This window comes from Hetaerina americana, unplaced genomic scaffold, assembly GCF_022747635.1.
Source record: "Hetaerina americana unplaced genomic scaffold, ioHetAmer1.1.p SCAF_134, whole genome shotgun sequence".
Classification (NCBI taxonomy): Eukaryota; Metazoa; Arthropoda; class Insecta; order Odonata; family Calopterygidae; genus Hetaerina; species Hetaerina americana.
In genome coordinates, this window is record NW_027286448.1 from 606,156 (window position 1) to 621,130 (window position 14,975).

Here is a 14,975-nt window from a genome sequence, read left to right on the forward strand (position 1 = left end):
AAAATTATTTAAACGTAACTGATTTCAATGTATTGACGTTTTTCGCAGTCAACTATAATTATTCTCGTATCAACGTAAATAATAATACCAATGTTCATTATTATGTTCGAATTTAAACATATCATTCCTGAAACTACGCAATTTATCCATCTAAATATTACGGCTGGAATATTATTGCTGGACACGTCTAGCGAGAGATCCGTCATCGTGTTATGGACGATTTTCACTGTCTTTGTGTTAACCACTGTGATTTCATCGGCCACCCGGCTAGGCTCACCACTGCGGTCCTCGTCGTGAACATTGGTGCTGTGGCTTTTTTTAATCGAATGCACCACTGCCTCACTCCACTTTCACTCATAATTCCATCTCCGTACACTTCACAAAGTTGCCCATGAGCATTTCAATCGGCTTGTGTTAGTTTTTCCCAGCAAAAACCCAATCACAGATCGGTCACTTCACAACTCGAGGGATTTTCTGTTGCAGAGTACTTTTTAACAGTTTGCAGTCCGCAAAGTAGAAGAACCACTGTGTGCACACTACAACAGCAGGATGCGTACTGAGTGTAGGGACGGTTAGACACCAAGATGGTGGTGGATCTAGCCCTGCCCATCACCACGCTAGGCCGAAACGTAAGTTACCTTTTGGTCAGCCCTTTTACATATACAGGGTGCATTTCGAAAGTAATGCAATTATTTTTTTAAGTAATTAATCGAACAGATTTGCTCAAACACTTAAAACTCTTCAAAGTTCTGTCCTTGGGCCTCTACAATTTTTTCCAGCGACTCTGCCATGATCATTACGAGCCCTGGAAGGCGTCTTAGGGGTCCTCTCACGAGGTCTTCGTCACGGTTGATTGGATCTCTTATATGGGCGAAAAACGGGTATCTTTTCAGGGCTGCCTTAATCCGAGGGAACAAAAAGGCGTCTGCTGGGGAGACATCAGGACTATAGGTGGGGTGGGGTAGCGTTGGCACCTGGTGTTTCGCCAGGAACTCGCGGACTCGTAGCGCGTTGTAGCAAACACCTTGGGTACGAGCTTGGCGTACACTTTCCTCACCCCTAAATCTTCCGTAAAAATGCCAAACACAACAGTGGACGACAAGTTCAGTTCATTGACAACCATTTTGATACTCAATCGACGGCCAGAGTCCAACAATTGTTGAACGCGTGCGACATTGTTGTTGGTTTCGCTGGTTGACGGCTGCCCAGAGAGCGTTGTTCGTCGTGAACCTCTTCCCGGCCATCCTTTAAGGCCTTTAACCACCTCGAAACTTGTGAGTAGGAGAGAGCAGAGTCCCAGTTAGTCTCATGAATCATTTTGTTAGTCTCCTCGAGGGAGTTTTTCACCTAAGCACAACTCTTACTGTAATCGCGTAACGTTGCTCGACCGCCGAATTCATTTTTTTCGTTACGCGGTCGGCGCGCGGAGGTTTACAATAACGGACGACCTGCCGCTTCTGCAGCTTGGAGAGCACTGAGACTTGGATCGCACTGCTATTGCGGCAAAGCTTAGCATCCCCCACTCCGACCAATAGGAGCGGAGTAGAAAATTTAATTTCATTACTTTCAAAATGCACCCCGTATGTCAACATGAACCCGTAAAAATATGTAAATTAACATTAAAAACTACAATGTGTTGAAAGTGATGCGAAATTTGCCAAGTGGTTTCCTTGATTCTCCGAAGTCGAGTGGATTTATTTGAATCGCGTCTAATACCACATGGAGTTCAATTTCTCGTTAGGTTGATGATTCCATGTTTTACACAACTTTGTATGAGAGACAATTATTGCACAATGGCAGCAGCATTATGACGTCCCCTCCAACCCCCCGAAAGACGGACCTGCTCTCTCTCTCTCTCGCCCGGGTTCTCGTTTATCATGAGCGTCGGAGAGACGGCTTCCGCCGTGACCGGTTGGAAAATCCCAGTGGAGGCCGAGGAGAGAGGTGTGCATATCGGGAGAGTCCGGTCAGCGGATGAAGCGAAGGCTCTCCAGGAAGATTCCCACTCAGGAACCACCCCCACCGCCGGGACCCCCTTCCGCCCCACGGAGGCTGGGCTCTCCGGACTCCCTCCCCCGCACGCACCCCTTGCCACTCTCCCCTCGGTAAACCCTCAGGATCGATGGCGGGAAGTGCTCCGTGGCCTCCGTGCCCCGGAGCCATCCCTCGCTCTCACCTGGACCATCTCCTCCTTCACCCTCCTTCCGGCTCCCTTAAACTCCCACCCCGCCGCCCGTCAATCTCCTAATCCTGTCGCCCCACTCCTCACGCCCCCAAACCCTTCCCTTCTCACGTATTCTTAAACCACCCGGCGCCGCCAGACGCAGGCCGCCCAGAATCCCTTCGGTGGGCGCCCTCAAAGTTACGACCCACGGTTTTCCTCGTGGTCCATTGGGCTTCCGCCGCTCAAAGCATTTTCATTTTCAAGGTAAACATGAGTCTTGAAATGGAACTAACTGATCCCTGCGATCCGTACGTGTCTCAGTTACCTTTCAGGCTCTTAACAGGGAATTGAATACTAATAATAAAAATAAAACTTCTATTTTATCCCAAAAAAAAAAGTAAAAATATCACCCCGATGATTTCAAAATTTTATTTTTACCAATGATTTCAATTCAAAATTCTGCTAAAAAATCTCACCTATCTCATTAATGGATGGCGCAATCACCTCCTTCAAACGGTTCTTTTAATTCCAATGTTGGATCATGACCTGTAGCCAAGGAATACCTATGAACGTGTAAGCGTACTATCATTAATTCGATGCGTGTATTTATTTTCTGATGCAATTTTGGATTGAATAAGTGTGTTTAATGATACAAGTGGAAAATCTATATTAGCCTATTCAATTGCTGTAGTTACAGACTACATCCTGAAAAAGTTCGTTACCAGAAGTTAACGAACCACCGGCATGTTGGCATCTGTTTTTTCGCGGTTAGCTAAAAGTCTTGAGAAGGCCGCGTGTTCATTGACTTAAATTATATATTATACTTAATTTATATTATTGTGGCCTAGAAGTAGCTGATGCGGTAAAATACCTAGGTGTTATAATCACTGAAGACTTAACTTGGGGGACTCACATGCGTAAAATCTGCGGCCAAGCATATATATAAAGTTGGGATTTATTAGACGCATTGTCGGAAGAAGTGACTCGAAGGTCAAGGAACGTTGTTACCACGCTCCAGCAAGGCCTGATATTAAAATATGCATGCAGTATATGGGATCCGAGTGAAAAAGGCCTCATTCGGGAAATTGAGAAGTCTCAACACCGGGCAGCCTGTTCCGTTAAAAACTCTTACGATAAAACGCAAGTCGTCACCGAAATGCTCATGGAGTTGGAGCGGGAATCATTAGAAGAGAGCCGATTCAATGGAAGATTGAAATTATTAAATAAATTCAGATCCGTATGTTTCAGCATCGAGGTCTCGCAAATTATTCGTACTCCTACATATAAAAAGAAATGGGAAATAGATGCCAGAACTAGCCGATTCAAGGATTCCTCCTTCCCACGGACAATACGGGATAGCAACTGCAGGGTTATAAACAGCAAAAATTCCACTTGCAACCCTCAGCGCCCAGGGAATAATTAGTTCTACCCTATTGAATGCACTAACACTAACCTCGTGTGTTTTGTTGTAAAAACCCTTTCTATCCGCATGACCGCATTAGAATGACATTAAATAAGGTGCTGCTCTTAACAAGTATTGCTTCCTCTGCCTTTCCTGTTTTCGAGTTTCCCCTTCCATCCCTCGTCTCTCTCGGTGGGGGGGGACCCTCCCGCTATCTACAACGTTTGGTCACATTCCCTGGCTGTGTCCTTGGGGAGGAGACCTTTGTATGTACCTGTGGTAGCGGTATTTCATAGATTAGAGAAGGATATTGAAGTAGGTAAACACAGAGCTTGACAAAAGGAAGTACAAAAGTTTTAATAATAAATTGAGGCGGGCAACAAATAAAGCAAAAGAAGCATGGTGGAAGACGCAGTGTGAGGATATGGAAAGTTTGCAGAGGAAGGGTAAAATTAGTGCGCTGTACCCCAAAGTTAAATCTTAGACCAACCTTAGTTAAATCAAAGAACTTAGACCAACAAAGTTAGACATAAAATAGGAACATGACGTAGAGGATAGCTTAGGTCCAGGCATACTCGATGAGGAGATAGAAAGGGCATTAAGGGAGATGAAACTAAATAAGGCCGTGGGGGTGGATAACATTCCCACGGAACCATTGAAATGTTTAGGAAAGTTTGGGAGGAAGAGGCTATATTCATATTTTAGTTTAATGTGCAATGTATACATGTTACCTTTTTCGCTAATTTAACTCCTGTATTGCTTCAGCCACAGCTTTTGGTATTTGAATTATGTTCAGTTCACCTGCGATTACATGGGGATTACACACGACACTGCCTTGGAATTTTCCTTTCGCCAGAATAAATCACTACCCCCTGCCTACCCAGTGAAACAGGAGACTTATTAGGAGTTATTCCTCCTATAGCAGAGCTATCAAATTTTTAATACGTAAATCATAAAGAGGGGAGACGACCAATTTCAAAGGGAAATCCTGGTACCAGAGCTCGAGTCAATGCTCTTGCGGCAGTAAAAATTAACTACACTGCTACCACTGTGAGAGAAGATTGCTCAATAAAATGTGAAATAAATATCAAACATTTTATCGGGTGTCAACCACATATTGGTGCCAGAAATATGACAAATTAGATGTGTTTTTTAGCGATTGGTTCCATGATAAAACACGACGACACATCGCAAATATTTCTGCAGAATTTCTCGAGAAAATTAATTTCAAACGTCTTTCTTATCCTCTTTTTATTCCAGGCCTACGAGCCCCATGTGACTTTTTACCATAGGCGATGTAAATAAATGTTTTCATTTAAGGCGTTTTCCACCATCAGAAGCAGGCGTAGGCGAATTGAATTTTTCAACTGGCAAAGAAAGCCGCTTATGCCTCAATATTTGAATCAAATAAATTTAACTTTTAGTAAATATAAATATATTCCCAACAGGCAAATAATACACAGTCAATTAACCAAATTAAAGAAAATCATTATTTATTGAACACCGTGTAAGTTGGTTAGTGGATCTTACCGCAAAAAGAATGTACGTATGTTAAGTGCATGTTGATGGTAAATGGAAGTACTAGTTATGGTGGGGCAGGAGAGATCCTACGGAGGCAGGAAAAGTGGATGAAGGGGGTATTGACCGGCAGTGGGATGTTGAAGACTGTAATTGAGGGGAGAATGTAAGGCAAACGAGGAAAGGGAATGAACAGGATAGGTATGTTGGACGGGATGAAGGGAGGAAGGAAGTACTCAGAGATGAAGAGGGACCTGATGCAGAGTAGGTTGCTGGATTGTGTTTTCCTAGGAATCACTAAATATTTTTTTGGAAGTTGCGTATATCCAAAACCTACCTTAACTGGTAGATTACTTAATAAGATTAATCAACATGATACTACTGCCGAAATGAATTCGATTATTTGACATCATCCGAATTGCTTTGAAGAAAGTCCTTTCTCCACTTCCGTCATCTCTAATTCTGGGACCTGAGTTTTTTTAATGCCAGACGTAAAAAAAGGGTACATGTGTCAATTTTTCGCACACATTTGAGGAGAGAGATAGAGATTGTTTCTTGTTTTTTGGGTGGAGGCGTTTCTCTTCCTCACTTGGATTATGTGTTGGAAATGTTTGGACCTTCCATTCGCATCCAATGTCTGTCTCAGAAAGAGAAAAACTCCGACTCCGTTGCTCATACTTCCGCTCCTTTGATTCGGCCCGTCACTCAGCGGCGCACAAAGGCCCGTCCGTCGCGAGCGCCGGGCGACCCACGGCCTTTCGTCCGAGACTTTTCACGATGGCTGTCGCGCAACCCCCCCCCCTTGCACCATTTGTGTCCTCGTGGGTGGGAGTGTGGTTGAATGAATAGTAGGGGGGGGGAAGAGGTCCATCGCCCCCCTGGACCGCTGGATGAGAAGACGCAACGATGGAGCGAAATGGATCGCTGGGTTCGCTAATCGTGATCTCGGTAGAAGATAAAAGGGTTTCGCGTTTGGGAAGAGAGCGCTTTCCGACCTGCTCAGTGTGAGTGGAGAACGTATCATCGAGCTCTTCCGACCAATCCTTGTTCCTCGGGCTAAAGGTTGCGAATATGTATGCGCCATTGTGCAAAATGCGCGCTCCTAGCCCTTGCTCTTAACTTATCCTTAGGACTATTAATTACCTAGGATCAGTATAGTGCTAGTGTAATTGATGGTTTCCAGCGTAACCTTATGGAATCGATTTAAATTGGAAATGAAAAATAGTAACTTTGTGATTCCACAGAAAAAATTTTATTACGAGACGACCCGGGTTTCGACGTTCAACGTGAAGATGACGCGCTAATCATTAGTATTCGTGCCCAAGGTACTAGTGTCTCGGTCACATACAGCTGTATTACTGTACTGTATGGCGCCTCGGTCACATACTTTAATTAGTATTCTTGCGGTAGATACCCACTCCTCACAGATCTACGCAGGCTATCGAATACAGTGTCCCGTTTTTGGCCTCACCCATCCAAGTGGTGTCTATTTCCTTCGCACACATAGACACCGTATAAAACGTGCTTTGGCGATTTCAGAAACTACAGGGTGTGTATAAATATCACGGAGGGAAAAGTAGCGTGCAAGGATAAATTAGTGTGGAATACTATTCGTCTAATGGATAAATTTCCCTGGAAGTACTTAAAGTCAGACTAATTCTAGAATTCTCCCCAAAAAAAGGGGAGACTGCACGAAGTAGTTATGCAGTAATGATGTGAACACTATTATGTGAATCCCAGCAGTGACCTTGACCTACTTGACCTTTCAGTTAAGCGAGGACATAGGATATGTCCTCTACTCCGCCCTCGGCTCCTTCTACATCCCGAGCTGCATCATGGTCTTCGTCTACATCCGGATCTACTTTGCGGCGAAGGCGAGGGCGCGACGCGGCATCCGGAAGCGACCCAAGCCGACGGCGCCTACGGCCCAGCAGCAGCGGAACACGATGGAGATGGCGACCATCGTGGCCCACCGGCCGCCGGCCCCCGGCACCGCGGACGGCGACCGGGGGCCGTCGGGGGGCAAGCACGTCCGCCTCTCCACGTCGCTCTCCGCCCCCGGCTCCAACCCCCCGCCCGTCATCATCTCCATCCCCGTGGTCACCTGCGACTACGCCTCCGACATGAGCACCAGCGACCAGGGCCCGGGGATCGGGGACCCCGGGAACGGGGTCTACCTCGAGGCCCCAGGCACCGGTGCCGTCCTCCACCAGGGTAGTATCAGGGCGTCCAGGTGAGTGCGCGACCCCCTTTTTCACTCGCCATTCCACACCTTTCCTCCTTTCAAGTACGATATTTTGTATGATGGCCCCGCCAATCCACGAACGCACCTTAAGTCCGTCTCGCTCAAATATCTTTTAATGTGTGATCTTTTTTTCCGTTTATTACTATTCTACTGTGCTTATTGATCATTGCAAAATATAAGTAGGCCATATTTCTTCAACTGATGGCTATTGATTTTACTAATAGACATTTTTTGGATAAATACATATTTTTTAAATTAGATAGTCTATTCTTTGTATGGAAAAATAAAAAATGGACTGACGTCAACATTAATTTTAAAAATAAATTGAAATTAGTAATAATGAAACTTAAAATTGTTCATTAAATTGCAATACCGATCATGATTGGACTTTTCCTACACAATGCAACTTGTAATATTTTCTAATGCTTAGAAACAGGTGGGACAATACTTACTGGAACGGTGTTCCATTGGCACTGGCGCCTTGTCTGAGGATGAATAGAGAAACGTAGAGAAATTCTCTTAGCCTTTTGAAGGGTCGTAAAATGAACCATTAAACAATTTTAGTTAAATAATAAAACTCTTTTTGATAAAAATAAATATTTTTGAAAAAGTAAATCATTAGTATTTTCGTTGTAATATATGTATAATTATTCCGACGACGGGAAAATATATTATGTGCACTGTTCCTCTCCTTTCTCTTGTCTTCAATGCCGAGTGGTCTATCTTTGCATGAAGACCCAGGTTCTTTCTAAATCAGCACGGGTCTCACAGAGAAAAATATTTGCTCCAGAACCTGATATGTGACCACCACACCTCCCAACCCCCCAGGATTAGTGTGGAGTATTGTTTCCTTCACCTATGCATAGAACCTTCTGATCGATTACCACCATTCCCGTAGATGCATTTATTTAGCCTTAATTATGTAGGTTTTAATTTATTTTTAATAATCATCTGTCCATCAAATACCCAAGTGACAAAATATATGCAGTAATGGTCAGTTGTAAGTGCAAACAAAGCTTGATCAGTGTTTTGTACACTCATCAGTGCCCACGCGGACAGATTAAAGAACTTGTGCCACAGCCCTTACTTACACCCTAGTAATTTCTTTCGCTAACGTTCCCCACCTCAGTAAACCTCCTTCGCACAGAATTCTCTCCAATCAAGACCAAGAAACCTGAGTACTGCAGACTGGCAAATAGAAGGCTGCCCTAGATTTTCCGCGAATTCAAATTCGGAATCTACCCCGGAATATTTAGTAAATAAATCTTTTTTCATTTTGTGGTTCTATCTGCTCTGTAATTTTTGTGTTCCGCATCAAACGTATAACATGTGTCAATTTCCATTTCATTATAACTGGTGTCTGCACAATAGGGCGTCTATCCTTTGTCATGTGAGCCCGTGATTACGCGTACTCTTCCACCTCCCCGTCTGGAATCGGTTTCCCAATCTGCCTGAGTTGTGTAAAATCTGCCCTCCGATGCATTCCGCTGACCTCCCCATCTTCTCCGTCCCTCGCAGGCCAGATCTGGAGCACCCGATGGCCAGCCCCTTTCGGGACTCCACGCTCTCCGTCAACGGGGACGTCCAGGGCCGGCGGGGGAAGGGCAGCGAGGAGAACAACGGTGGGGCCGCGGCCCTTTCGTCCACCTCCTCCTCCAAGGGCACGTCGGCCGCCCTCTGCGTGCCCGCCGTCATAGAGACGGACATGGTGAGCGAGTTCGACCCTTCGTCCTCCGACTCGGGCGTGGTCAGCCGCTGCGCCGTCGTCAAGCCGCTCAAGCTGCGGTTGTGCCAGCCCATCTTTGGGCGGCGGTCCGCGGGGGCGGCGCTCTCGGGGGCCGCCTCGTCCAAGGCGAAGCGGGAGGTGGTGGACACGGGCCGGCGGCTGTCCACGCAGGGGCCCGGCGACGCCGAGCCAGTCAACCGGAGGAAGGACTCGCTCAAGGTGGGCGGAGGCGTGGTGGGTGGGGTCAGGGTGGGGAAGTCATACCGACGGCAAACCTTCAAGGTCGCCACTCATTTTTTTGTAAAACACGCACCTCACCGCACAAATATGCATGAGGGACTGTTTTCAATGTTTGCTATCATCAACTACCCGCAACCACGACCTTGTGTAATGCTAGAAAAGTCGTGTTAAATTTTAAGTTGTATGTTTAGTAACAGTTAAGACAAACATTAAAATTTTTAAAATAATTGATTTACATCGTATAAATTTTGGCCTTTTTTAGGCAACATGTCAGATCGCCTGAAACTTCACAGCGATGCATGTTGAAAGGAGATACAGTCAGGAATTCAATATTTTTCGAAATATTCGATCTAATTTTTCGAAAAATGTGACCAAGTGAGTGCAATCAATATTTTCCTGAAACTATGGCCTGGATTTGGCAGTAAAATTCCCTGGGCGTTCTTTTTTTTACAGTAAAAATGACAGAGAAAGAGGTTCCTAAAGGAGTAACGGAAATGTTCACAAAAAGGTTAAAAATGCATTTTCATTTGATACGTCGGTGGAATTCCACGAAATGTCTCAATGTCATTTATTATTCATTAAACGGTAATTTGAAACAACAAAGCAATGAATTACTTTGGGGGAATTAGGAGGTTCTCCTTGGAGGGCAAGGAAAAAAATTAAAAGGGAGAGTTAAATAAATTCAATGGAATACTTTTTTCCCAAATACTTAAATGGATTACCTATGAGGAGATTTATAGCATCGAGTATTACGTGTTCATATGACGAGGGAAGGCAGGCAGCCCAGGAGACCCGATGAGTAAAGCCTCATCTGGTGCATATGAACATACTATTCTCCGGATGGATTCTGCGTTCAAAGCTGTACGTATCCAAGGGGATGCATAGAAATATGCAAATATATTTATACATGCACTATCAAAGGCATTTGAGGGCTCTTATTTCCTGACCTTCGGAACTTTGGGGAAACAGTAAGAGGGAAAGCAGTGCGACCCCAATTCTTCTTTCATTTAGATCACTCCAAGGATCAAGCCTGTTCCGTATACGTTTATTTTTCAAGCCACGGCCTTCCTCGTTTTGCAAATGATTCGCCTCCATCATTAACTATTACTCATTAATTTATTTATATGATACATATAATACATATATATTTTTGTATGTGTGTATATATATATATATATATATATATAAATACACAAACACACTCGTAAACACACACACACAGATATATATATACGATATGTATGTATATATGTATGTATATATATATATATATATATATATATATATATATATGTGTGTGTGTGTGTGTGTGTGTGTGTGTGTGTGTGTGTGTGTGTGTGTGTGTGTGTGTGTGTGTGTGTGTGTGTGTGTGTGTGTGTGTGTGTGTGTGTGTGTGTGTGTGTGTGTGTGTGTGTGTGTGTTTCTTAGCAACAATTTTCTGCTCATAAAACTTTTAATAAAAAAAGTTATATTTGGGAAAAGTGTATATTAAATGGAATTTTTTTAGAAATAATGATGAGTTACCTTTTAATATCATGGCATTGGTGATAAAGAAGAGAGGTATTTCGTAATATTAAGATTTTATTTCAAAGGAGAGGAATTTGTGTTATTTCATACTTTAAGCATTGAGTTGGCGAAAAAAATCAAAAGAATGTTCCAATTACTTCAGAAACTAAAAGGTTTCCCAACAAGATAAACAGTTTTTTGGCCAACCACTTCATTATATATCGGTGACAACCAAAATCAGAGGAATCTAATTTTAATTTAATGCATCTGGGTAATTTTCAATAGCGTATTAATGTTGGGTTTCTCCAGTTTAAGATAGGTTTAGGATGGACACAGACTGGAAAACGATTTATATCTCGGCCTCTCATGACAGACCACCACAACTCGATATTCAACACTACGATGCATCCTTTTTTCTTCCCTTCATTCCGTCCAAGATTCTTAACCTTTTTTTAGCCTTTCCTACCTCGCCTAACAATCTCCCCTCTAAGAGTGTTCCACATCTCATCACCGAGGAAAACTCTCCGCATCCATTTTTCCTACCTCCTTATGATTTCTCTCAGCAGTCCCCTCGCCTCCCATCTCACCGTGCCCATCACTTCCTCGTTTGTTTTCCTTTCAGCCCATCATTCTGCAAATTCACATTTTATAAGCCTCCAATCTACGCCTATCATCTTGCTTGCATCAGCGATACTGTATCCAAAACCATGCTCCATATCAAAATTTTAACGAGCCTCATCTTAAATTCCTTACCATCTTTTTACTCTTTCATGTTAGAACCTCTTTGCATAACCCAGCCCTTCTCTACTGGGATCTCTACTGCTTTGACCATGACACTCCAGAGAGAGGCAAACTCTTCCACCTGATCTCATTTATGAACTCCTAGCTTAATATTTAATCTTACCTTTCCTCTTTCTCGGAAACCGCGAAACCTATTTTTCATATTGCTCCTGCATGACTCAGCAAAGCTTGTAAATCCTTAACTGACTGTGTAACTGAGGCTTAATCGTCCGCAAATCTTATTTAATGAATTCCCTACAGACCATTCTTATCTCCAAATCTTCACATTCCTCTTCAAACATTTCTTTCGCGTCTTCGTTGAAGAGTCAGGGCGATAATGGACACCACTCTCTTACTCCTCTTCATAGCACTGCACATCCCGACCCTCTATCCGCCGCTCACACCTGATCGTGCATACACAGATTGTGTGTAGGTCGCCTATCTATCCAATTTACTCCTATTTTCTGCAGTACATCATTAATTCTACCCATAGTTCTACTCGTATACTCTATCGTATACATTACTAAAATGAAAAAAAACAGGCATACGTATACATCCTCATTGTATTCTATAATTCTCGGTGATATATAAATTAATTCTGGAAACTACTAATTCATCACTTTGTTCCTAAATCTGTGCATATCAATAATATACTATAACTGATATTGTCTTAATTGCCGAATCCCGACAAAAATGGACTTAATAAACAGTAGGTTTGGTAATTGGTTCATAAGGTATCGAGAAATGCGTTCTTTTAAACTTGCACCTGTTCCTGGTGGGAGGTCGTAAGTTTCTTGCACAGGATAGAGGCACGCGTTCCTCGCCCTAGGTACCCTCAAACCACCGCCGATGTACAGTCGGATGCAGCATTTTCCGGATGAGCACTCAAAAACGTAATGACTTGCTTTTCCTTCCCACAGGGAGGCCTCACGCCCAAATCCGTAATGGCGTCCACGGATGCCATTTCGACAGCGTCGGCGGACGGCGCGGAGGATGGTGGGCAGGCTGGGAGCGGCAGGGGCGGCGGTCGGCAGCGAGGCAACCAGGGCCACCACCACCACCACTCGGCGCCGGCGCCCAAGCCGCGGGACCCCGAGCGCGAGAAGCGGCGCATCGCGCGGAAGAAGGAGAAGCGGGCCACGCTCATCCTGGGCCTCATCATGGGCTCCTTCATCGCCTGCTGGCTGCCTTTCTTCTTCCTCTACATCCTCACTCCAATGTGCCCCGTGTGCCACATCCCCGGCAGCGCCTTCTCCACCGCCTTCTGGCTCGGATACATGAACTCCGCCCTCAACCCCGTCATCTACACCATCTTCAACAAGGACTTCCGCCGCGCCTTCCGCAGGATTCTGTTCAAGTGAGCGGCCCGAAACGGGGGGGGGGTGGGGCGTGGCGGGGGGAGGAGGAGGTGGGTGTGGCCACAGCGGACCAATCGATGCACGTGGGCCGCGTGCATCATGGTGCGACCTTCCCTGGCGGCCGGGCATTCGCCTCACCTCACTGTGCCATTTATACTGTATATTATACGCGCGCGTGTGGATGTATGTATGTATTTGCAGAAGTTTGGTTGACCCCGTATGCTCTTGTCCAGGAAATCATGGCGTCGCGCGCAGGAACAGCTTCCGCGGGCAAATCGTACCCAAGTATCCCAGACTTCGCGTTTTCCTCGAGTGAGCACCTGTTGTTTTATCCGTTCTCCCATTGGGAGGCCGTACCTCCCTCTGCTCCAAGGCGCGTATTGTTCTCCTCCAGAATGGTGATTTTCAAGTCGCTGCTAACATCCGACTCCCTCTAATCCCCACAAATGATGCACGCTTCAATTCCCGCAATTGGGAGAGGTGCGATTACCACGGAAATCTAGAATCGGATTTCCGCCCGTCAACTGTGAGTGGACCACACTCGTGTCTTCTAAACTTTCAAAATCATTTAGTATTCAAGCTCTTAAGCTGATGATAGCGAAGAAATATGGATGTTTATTAAATTTATCACAGATGTTATCATTTTATTTTCATCTCGAGGAAGGCGGTATTAAAATCAGGGGCAGTGGATGAACGATACTTAAATATGAGCGGGCACGCCTGACCTGCATGTGGCGATCACTCGTTTATTCCCTTATAGCTATGATGTTTTTTTTATTTAGGCAGGTGCGCGCGCTTTTGTTCGTGCATTGCATCGATGGTATACTTATGATTTTATGGTGGAGGTGTATGTCTCTTGTTAAGTTCTTGCAATTCCACCTTATATTACTTGAATGCACTCCGTTTTCGATAACTATTAATATTATTAAGGAGGTGAAGGACATAAGATGCTTAATGCGTTAGTGGCACAGATGTCACGGGCACAATACGATGTCTCCAGAGTTCAATGAACACTCAAGTCGCAATTGAAGCTGTGTCTATCAAGGGATTTTTGCGGCTTCCTCAATTTTAATTCCTGTGATTTATTCGTATTTGCACAAGAACACCAAACTTGCGAATGTGTGTTGTTTGTAAGAAATGGATTCGTGTTCGTTATCTCTAAAATCGGTACAATAAATTTGATTTGATCCACGTCCTGGGCTTGCGATTTGCACGCGAGGAGCAAAAGCCTACGAAAGCTCAATTTTCAGTGAAACTGGAGTCGACAAACTTCAATGTCGAATCTTGTATCACCATCTTGAGTCTTCGAAAGGTTCGCTCTAAAATGTATCTCAGTAATTTTGGTGGCAAGAGAGGATGTTCTCATAATTAATCGGAAAAAAAATGTTCGGCCGGGGGCCTCTTAATGGTCTTTCTCGATGCCTAACTTGGATTCCTATATGTGCGATGGCGAATCATTGGCTGTCAATTTTTGGAGGAGGGAAATAAGAGAAATTGTTTGTGCTGGGGGTATAAAGATATCTTTCATTCAGTCGATATCGCGCGTTGTCCAAAACTCCGGGAACTAAAAATTGGGAATGGAGGGAGAGAGAGAAACGACGGGTAGGAATGAGATGAAGTGAGAAAAGCAGGAAAGGAAATGGGAAGAGGGTTGGGGCGAGAGGGAAATAGATGAAGCAAAAAATTGGAATGTCACTGATAAAGTGGCCAATAAAAGAGGGATGAGGTGTGTGTGGGTGTGCTGGGCTGGCGGTTGATAGGTCCCTGATGTGGTGGAAGAAGGTTTTGATGGGAAGGAACCGCGGGGGGGGGGGGGAGTGAGTGGGAGAGGGGGGGGGCGGGGGTCGGGGAAGGAAGGGAAGATGTGGCGTAGGCTCCCGTGGGGTTAACAGGGGAAACGCGAAAATGAATGAATGCGGAGAAGAGGGGGGTGGGTGTGGGAGGGGTGCGAAATGCGATCATGGGGAGGGAGGGGAGGCGCGTAATCGCAGCGCAGTTGGAGCGAAAGTTGGGTCTGAGGGTCGAATGGGTGGAGG

The 14,975-nt window shown here is 44.8% G+C and overlaps 1 protein-coding gene across 1 annotated transcript; it reads left to right on the forward strand.

The window, feature by feature from the left end:
- Positions 1-584: 584 nt before the first annotated feature.
- On the forward strand, positions 585-12,952 carry LOC139686217 (alpha-2B adrenergic receptor-like). The gene is made up of 5 exons (XM_071583380.1): positions 585-629; positions 6,854-7,317; positions 8,848-9,151; positions 12,554-12,577; positions 12,616-12,952. The coding sequence occupies exons 1-5, from the start codon at positions 585-587 to the stop codon at positions 12,940-12,942; spliced, it is 1,164 nt and encodes a 387-aa protein (XP_071439481.1). The 3' UTR covers positions 12,943-12,952.
- Positions 12,953-14,975: the final 2,023 nt, after the last annotated feature.